Genomic DNA, 8,877 nt, shown 5'->3' with positions numbered 1-8,877 from the left:
CGGGGTGATGATGGTGGTGAAGCTAACGGAACATTCACGCTTATAGCCTGCTACCATGTGCCCATTGCTGCGCTTATAATGTGAAGAAATAATAACATTTTAAGCTAAATGTTCTGATCTGTTTTGTCTGCCACATTGCGTAAAAAAGATGCTAGTGCTAGTGGTTGTATTAATTTGGGATCAAGCGTATCCCACAACTGTCCCAGACTATGTTTGGAATATTTATTTCTCACACAGAATTGAATAGGTCGACTTTTGACTATGGGGGATAGTAGATTGACATAGGCTAGTGCTTGCTGTTCGTTAGGCCTACTCATCTTGTTGGCTGATGAAAATCTGGACAGTTCTTCCAATATCTTCAATCGTAATTGGATAAGGACGCGTGCAGTTGCGTCCCGATGTGTCTGTCTTCACTTGTAGCCTGTGAGAAAGACCCGAGAAAGAGCCATGTGATTGAGAGAGGCTTAGGACTGCGCAGCACAACGCAGCACTCTGGGCCGCAGAAGGCATGTTTGCTTTAGGGTGCATTACGGCCATAAAGGGGATGCCGGCGTGAAATTCGAGGCATTATCAAGTGCTTGTCAAATTGTGAATGAGAGACTATTGGAGTGAGCTCATGCCATTCAAGCAACTTTTTTCAAATCATCATTAGAGTCGCATCATGCAGCCTTCCAATGTATTCAAAATCTAAACATATAGCCCAGCGTTTGTAGAACAACTAAAGTTACATTAATAACTCTGAATTAAGTATATAGGAGTACCCATTTCTTTGTTAAACGYTCAACACAATAGTCGCATGTGCGCACTCCCTCAAATCGTTTGGAGAAAATATTTATATTTTATTCAGCTTTGTTCAATTGTATTCATACTATAAAATAATGCCACGGAATTCTAAGCAAATCTTGTCTGCTAAATGAACTAGTGTATCCCGCAGCCATTTGGCATAGCCAGATCAGGTTCTAACATAAGGACAACTCAGAGTATGCTATTCTGTTCTTCTGAAATAGACAACGTTTTCTTCATATCATGCTTCTTTAGACCAGTCTAAAATAAATAATGGATTTATTGTGAAGTTGTAGGCTATATTACATGGATTTATTAGACTTTTTAAAATGTGTGGAAGCCAGGAGATGCTAAATGTGTTTGTTAATTAACGGTCAATTACCGTGAGACCGGCTGACGGAATTTTGTGCCCGCCACAGCCCTAGTCGTGATGATGATGATGGATTGCTCTCATAAAGCACCACTCATCTGAAAGTGTTTTACATACTGTGGGTCATCACAGGATGACAATGACCTAACCCTAACCCTGACCCTCTCCTCAAACCCCACCCTCCATCCCCATCCATCAATCATCCCCTTCCTCACCTCACCCCCCAGCTCACTTTGACAGGGCCCCTGTTATTCTATACCCAGACATGACAACTGGTCTCTCTCAAAATTGGCTGAGAGAAAGCTTAAGCTGGTGTATTTGTTGTCCTCCCCGTAAACATGATTAACTGTTTTCATTATCAACATTCGAGTTGCCTGGCTACTCATCCACAGAGCGCCGGCCAAMCGCCACGCCCACTAACGTTTCTTCTTCACCATGAGTTGATTTGCTCTCCTCACAGATGACTTTGCGAGTGCAAATCGTTCTGAATGGTCCCAGAAACCAGAACTGGCCTACACAAATCTTTGATTCATGTAATTTTAACATTAGCACAAACGACTTCTAGGATGTTAGGTTCAGACTGATGCATGGTGCAACCGATAGAGCAGCAGAATTAAATACGGGATGAGTCGTCTGGCAAACATTGGAGTAGCAGGCAACGTTTCTTAAAATAGGAAGAGATGACTCAATGAAAGTTAGACAAAGTCAAACAAACGAAGAAGATGATGTAAACGTTTGATGATTAGGAGCTTGTGTTGTTCTCTGTGAAACGTGTATGTATGACAAATTAAATTATGTAGACGGAAATGTATTCTCATGTTATGTGTGTGTGTGTGCGCACGCTGTGTGTGCATGTGTGACCTCAGACAGGGGAGTACGCCACTGATGAGGAGGAGGAGGATGAGGAGGCAGGGCCAGCTGCGGACAGGGCCAGAGACGGGGAGGGCGACGGCGAGAAGAGCATTGAGGTGTTCGATTTGCCAGAAGCGGATGACATCATTTCCCCCTCAGAGTTGGATGCCACCAAACTCTACCAGAAGTTCAGAGAGGTCACTTCACTTCCTCTTTCCTTGTCTCTTTTCCTCTACTTCTTTCCTTTCACCACTCTAAAAAAAGACAGAAGGTCCCAAAAAAAAGGTCTAGCTATAAATGTATTTTCCTCGACTTAATATCACTAATACTTTTGCCAAGCACTTTGTCAAACAACTCTTTCTTGTTCCTAACTGGAACGAAGTCAAAGAGTAGCAAATGACTGAAATAAAGTATTTGGCCGTTACTTTCTTCTAGAACCCTTTTGATTTGATTKATATTTTTTTCCTTTTTAAAGTAGCCAGCCTGCAAGTAATATTGATTAAAAAGCCTTACTACCACTGCTGGCACCAGGACATTTTGTCCCTCACGCCACACTTGCGTGACACACTTAACAAATTGCTCGAGCTGCACTGCGGTGTTCTGGATATTTAGTGAGAAATCATGTAATCTCTACTGTCCCAAAACCTCTGAACTCTCTCTGGGACTCTCTCATTCTCGCTCTCTTTTTCTCCCTCCTTTCTCTCTCTCTTTCTCTTCCTCTCTCTCGTTCTCTCTCTTTTCTCTATGGGACTCATTCTCTCCCCCGTTCTCTCTCTCCCTCTCTCTCTATTTCTCTCTCCCCCATTCTCTCCCCCTTTCTCTCTCTCTGAGACTCTCTCTCTTTCTGGGACTCTCTCTCTTTTCTCTCTCTGCTGTTCTCCTCTCTCTTCATCTTCTCTTTCTTTCTCTCTTCTCTCTTTCTTTCTCTCTTTCTTTCTCTCTCTCCTTTCTTTCTCTTTCTTCCACTTTTCTTTACTACCTCTTTCTCTCAACTTCTCTCATTCTACTGTGTCCTTCCTCTCTCTGCCTATTGACTCCTTCTTCTACTTTCTGCATTTCTCTTCTCCCTCTCTTCACGTCCGGTTCTGTGAGTCTCCTCAGTTTCAGTGGTAGAGAGTGCTGTCATGCATGGGATGTGGGCTCTCGTAGTGCTGTGTGTGTGTGTGTGTGTGTGTGTGTGTTGTGTGTGTGTGTGTGTGTGGTGTGTGTTGTGTGTGTGTGTGTGGGGTGGGAGCGTGTGTGTGTGTGTGTGTGTGTGTGTGTGTGTGTGTGCGGTTGTGTGTGTGTGTGTCTCTCTCTCTCCATGAGGCTTGTCCAGTACAGAGGCTGCTCAGCCAAGTGTTTGATCATCTAATCGACCTCTTCCCTTTCTACTCCCTCAGCTGCAGATCAAGCACACTGTCACCGAGGCAGAGATACAGAAGCTCAAAAACAAGGTAAGAAAGCTCCGCTACTATCATCTCTAAGAATGGTATAAAATACATTTACAAAGTACAATAAAAGCATGAGGAATAGACATATGTTTGGAAAAAGGACGTCATTGGACAGTGCAGTGGATAATAGTTTCTATTTCAAGTTATTTCTGAATATTTAAGGCAATTGCATGTGTATTTCAGAAGTTTAGCTCCGCTGCCTCTCTTGCAGTTTCGTGTCACAGGTGTCTGAGCGGTGAGTGAGCCAGTGGTTAAGTGAGAGTRACAGGCAAGCAGGCACAGACACAAGAGCTTTTTAAAAGTGTCTGGTTTATCCCCTGCATTCTGATAAGTGTTTTTTATTTAACTAGGCAAGTCAGTTAAGAACAAATTCTTATTTTACAATGACGGCCTACCCCGGCCAAACCCTCCCCTAACCCGAATGGCGCTGGGCCAATTGTGTGCCGCCTTATGAGGACAGTTTAGATCAAACTGCAGGAAGTGATCTAAAAAGCTCCGTAGATTATTAACTGAATTGAATGAGTGGATTTAGTGACATTGAAAGATAAGCTTGTTGGTGTAATACTCTGAGCCTGAGCTGATCTGGTGGTCGTTGGGAGACTGTTGCTTCAGAAGTTTTCCCTGACGAGGAGTAGAAGGATGTAATACAATAACAACATTTGAAAGGAGGTTGTGCCAATATACTAAACTCATTGAAGGGCTTGTTGCATGCTGGAGTTTGTCTTTGTTGTGAAGGCTGGTTAGTGACCCGTAAGTTAAGGTGTTCATCCCATAGCATAGTCTCATACCATAGTGCGTGCATGCGTGTGTGTGTGTCTGTGATCGTATCTGTGATTGTGTGTGTGTGTGTGTGTGTGTGTGTGTGTGTGTGTGTGTGTGTGTGTGTGTGTTGCCATGCTAATGTGTTTATTTGTGTTCAGTATCTGAACGTCTGTGTGCTTGCCTACCCCAGCTAGCAGCGGTGGACAGGGAGAAGGCACGCTGGGAGAAGGAGAAGAGCCAGCTGAAGGCCAGCATGGAAGAGAACAAGGAGAGGATGCTGAAGCTGGAGAGTTACTGGATCGAGGCCCAGACCCTGTGCCACACGGTCAACGAGCACCTGAAGGAGGCCCAGTGCCAGTACACCACCCTAGAGAAGAAGTACAACAAGGCCAAGAAACTCATCAAAGATTTCCAGCAGAAGTGAGTCAGAGTCTGGTGCTAAACTAGTCTAAATTAAACAACATACTGGTTCAATATACTGTATCATTCCTAGGCTTGGTAAGGCTGTTACGAACTCTCCCAAGTGAAATATCTAACTTAGGGTAGTGCGTTTGTCTTGGGGTCAGGCGACCCATGTTTTATCCCCGCTCAGGGAGTTACTCATTCCCGCCGTTCACGTCCATACAGAACTATAAATGTATTTTCCTCGCACTAATATCACCAATACTGTTGCCCAGCACTTTGTCAAACAACTCTTTGTTGTTCCTTTGGCATCTTTTAACTGACTACAGACCAACACCAATATCAACATGTACTTTTACTGTACTTCGTATTATACTGTAGCACGCTTGGAATGTTGCTTTGGGCCAATTAGCTAGGCAGACTGGAACTGCAGTAACCAGTTAATAGGATTAAATAGGTGATCTGTGCTACATGGAGTCTCACGCTCAGCCTAACTAGCCAACCAAACTCCAGATTGTGATTGGCGCTGCGTCTACGTCGAGGTAACTAGCCCCACCACCTCAGAATCTGTTTGCTACTGGTTGAGGTCAACCGCTAACTAGCCACACCACTCCAGATGTGTTGCCGCGTCTACGTCAGTACACTGCCACCACACTCCAGACTGTTGGCTCTGGTCTAAGTCAGTAACTAAGCCGCACACACTCCAGATCGTGTTGCGTCTGGTCTAGTCATAACAGTGCACACACTCAGTCTGCATGGTCAGTCGATGTCACACACTCAGCATCTGTCTGCTCTGGTCTAAGTAATAACTACCAACAGTCCAGATCTTTGTTCGGCATATCATAAACTAGCACCACTCCAGACCAGTGATTGCATATCGGTGCTAGTACACCAGTAACTAGCCACACACTCCAAGATGTGTTGACTCTGGTATAGTCAGTTAACTAAGGCACACACTCCAGATTGATTGACGATTGCGCGGTTCTATGTCAGTAACTAGACCACGACACTCCAGATCTGCTTGCTTGGTACTGAAGTCAGTAACATAAGGCTCACAACATCCAGATTCTTGCTCTGGTCTAGTCAGTAACTAGGCACACACTCCAGATGTGCTTGCGCTCGGTCTTAGTCTCAGATAACTAGCCACCACACTCCAGATCTTTGTCTGGTTCTAGGTCAGATTAACTCAGCCACACACTCCAGATCTGTTGCGTCTGGTTCTAGTCAGTAACTAGCCACACACTCCAGATCTGCTTGCTCTGGTTCTAGTCAGTAACTAGCCACACACTCCAGACGTGTTGCTGCTGGGTCTAGTCAGTAACTAGCCACACCACTCCAGATCTGTTGCTCTGGTCTAGTCAGTTAACTAGCCACACACTCCAGATGTGTTGTCGGCTTTCTAGTCAGTAACTAGCCACACACTCCAGATTGTTGCTCTGGTCTAGTCAGTAACTAGCCACACACTCCAGATGTTGTTGCTCTGGTCTAGTCAGTAACTGCCCACGAACTCCAGAAGAACCACATCTTGCTCTGGTCTATGTCAGTAACTAGCCACACACTCCAGATCTGTTTTGCGCTGTCTAGTCAGTAACTAGCCACACACTCCAGATCTGTTTGCTCTGGCTAGTCACAGTATAGCCACCACTCCAGATCTGTTGCTTCTGGTCTAGTCCGACCTAACTAGGTCAACACTCCAGATCCATTGTTGCTCTGGCTCTAGATGCAGTAACTAGCCAAACATCCAGATCTGTTGCTGCTGGTTAGTCTAGTCAAGTACTAGGCACCACACTCCAGACATTGTTGCCCTGGTCAGTCAGTAACTAGCCACACACTCCAGATCTGTGCTCTGGTCTATGTCTAGTCAACTGAGCCCACGACTCACAGATGCCTGTTTGCTCTGTGTCTAGTCAGTACTAGCCAACACTCCAGTCTGTTGCTCTGGTCTGGTCAGTAACTAGCCACACACACTCCAAGGATGAATCTGTTGGCTGTCTAGTCAGTAAACTGCAGCACAACTCCAGATCTGTTGCTCTGGTCTAGTCAGTAACTAGCCACACACTCCAAGATTGTTGCTCTGGGTCTAGATCAGTACTAGCCCCACCCCTCCAGATGTTGTTAGCGCTGGTCTACAAGTCAGGTAACTAGCCACACACTCCAGATGTGTTGCGCTGGTCTAGTCTAGTGTAACTAGCCACAACACTCCAGAGTCTGTTGCTCTGGTCTAGTCAGTGACTAGCCACACACTCCAGACTCTGTTGTGCTCTTCTGAGGTCAGGTAGAACTAGCGCACACACTCGATTCTGTTGCTCTGGTCAGTCAGGAACTAGCCCACCATTCCCAGACTCCTGATTGCGTCTGGTCTAGCGTCCAGCTAACTAGGCACACACTCCAGACTGTGTTGACTCGGTTCCATCAGAAGCCTCTAGATGTGCTAGTCGAACTTAGCCACACACTTCAGATCTGCTTAGACTCTGTCTAGTCCAGTAACTAGCCACACACTCCAGATCTGTTCGCTTCTGTCTAGTCACGTAACTTACCACCACACTCCAGACTCGTCTGCCTCTCCCTGTCTAGTCAGTAACTAGCCACACACATCCAGAGTTCCACGTCCTCGCGTCTATGCTCCACCAGTAAACTAGCCACACTCCAGATCTGGTGCTCTGGTCTAGTCAGTAACCTAGCCACACACTCCAATCTGTGCGTCGTCGGTCTAGTCATAACTAGCCACACCACTCCAGCACGTGCTTGCGTCTGGTCTAGTCAGGTTAACTAGACACACTCCAGAGTTGTTGCCTTCTGTCTAGTCAGTAAACTAGACCACACACTCCGATTCGTGTATGCTGCTGATCATTAAGTCAGTGAACTAGCCACAACTTCCAGATCGTGTTGCTCTGGTCAGTCAGTCCTAACAGCCCACACACTCCAGATCTGTTTGCTCTCGAGTCTAGTCAGTAACTGAGCCAAACACTCCCAGATTTGTTGCTCTGGTCTTAGTCATTAACTAGCACACATCCAGGTGGTTGCTCTGTCTACGTCAGTTAACTCCGGCTCACAGATGTGTTGCGTTGGTCTAGTCATGTTAAACCTTAGCCACCACACTCCAGATGTGTTGCTTCTGGTCCTACTCAGTAACTAGCCACCACACTCCAGATGTCGTTGCTCTGTCTAGTCAGTAATAGCCCACCTCAGATCCTCCGCCTCTCCTGCTATGGTCTAGTCAGCGTAAACTAGCCACACACTCCAGATCTGTCCTCTATTCAAGCCACTGTCTACCGTCATATCTACGCCAAACATTCCAGATCTGTTGCTCTGGTCTAGTCAGTAACTAGCCACACACTCCAGATCTGTTGCTCTGGTCTAGTCAGTAACTAGCCACACACTCCAGATGTGTCCGTGTTATCTGTTGCCATTAGAGTAAAATGGGCTCCCGAGTGGCTGAGCTGTCTAAGGCACTGCATCTCAGTGCTAGAGGTGTCACTACAGACCCTGGTTCGATCCCAGGCTGTATCACAACCGGCCGTGATTGGGAGTCCCATAGAGCGGCGCACAATTGGACCAGTATCGTTAGGGTTTGGCCGGGGTAGCCGTCATTGTAAATAAGAAATTGTTCTTAACTGCCTAGTTAAATATATATATTTTTTTTAAATGACTGAAAACCTGAACAATTGCAACATTATTCAGTCCACTTTGGTTTTAAGGACAACATCTTATCGTAGCTATGTTATTTAAGATTAAAATCCAAATTTAAAGGCCATTGCAAATGACAGCTTATTTTAGGTAATATACATCTGTTATTCAAACCCTGTTATTTTCCTACAGTGTGTGTATCAAACTTTTTCACAAACAGATTCCACCCATTAATCTGAAGGACATTTTAACCAAGTGGCACTTAGTTGAAGCATGTCTGTAGAGAGAGAGAGAGAGCTGTGTTGACTTCCTATGCCACTCTCCGCGCTCTGACTGCCTTTAAATGCCTTTGTCCTTGAGGCAACATTGCTGCTAACTGCGGAAACAAACTCTCCCTCCATTTTAACAGCAGCAATGTTGAACAGGCCAGAATAAGACAGGCAGATAATTTCACCAAGCGGATATAGTGAGCACAAGGAATTGCAAATGTCTCAAGAGCCAATGTCTGTGTGTCTGTCTGTCTGTGTTGGGTTTGTTATGGTTGTTTGTCTGTCTGAGTGTGCGTGCAAGGGAGCCCTGCGTCCTTCAGCCCTGCTGTAAGACAGAGGCAGGACTGTGTCAGGCTGTCACTCTGTCTTTACTTCACTG

General features: G+C 45.6%; 1 protein-coding gene across 1 annotated transcript; it reads left to right on the top strand.

Annotated features, from left to right (window-relative positions):
* Nucleotides 1-2,019: 2,019 nt before the first annotated feature.
* Nucleotides 2,020-4,624, top strand: LOC112068391 (neurabin-1-like; the record flags this gene model as incomplete). The annotated part of the gene is made up of 3 exons (XM_024135529.1): nt 2,020-2,202; nt 3,388-3,441; nt 4,391-4,624. Coding segments are annotated over 3 exons (471 nt in total), but the record flags the coding sequence as incomplete, so codon positions are not given.
* Nucleotides 4,625-8,877: the final 4,253 nt, after the last annotated feature.

The sequence above is a fragment of the Salvelinus sp. IW2-2015 genome, unplaced genomic scaffold (assembly GCF_002910315.2).
Source record: "Salvelinus sp. IW2-2015 unplaced genomic scaffold, ASM291031v2 Un_scaffold495, whole genome shotgun sequence".
In the NCBI taxonomy this organism is placed as follows: domain Eukaryota; kingdom Metazoa; phylum Chordata; class Actinopteri; order Salmoniformes; family Salmonidae; genus Salvelinus; species Salvelinus sp. IW2-2015.
The sequence above is the reverse complement of the archived record's forward strand: the minus strand, read 5'-3'. Positions and strand labels throughout refer to the sequence as shown.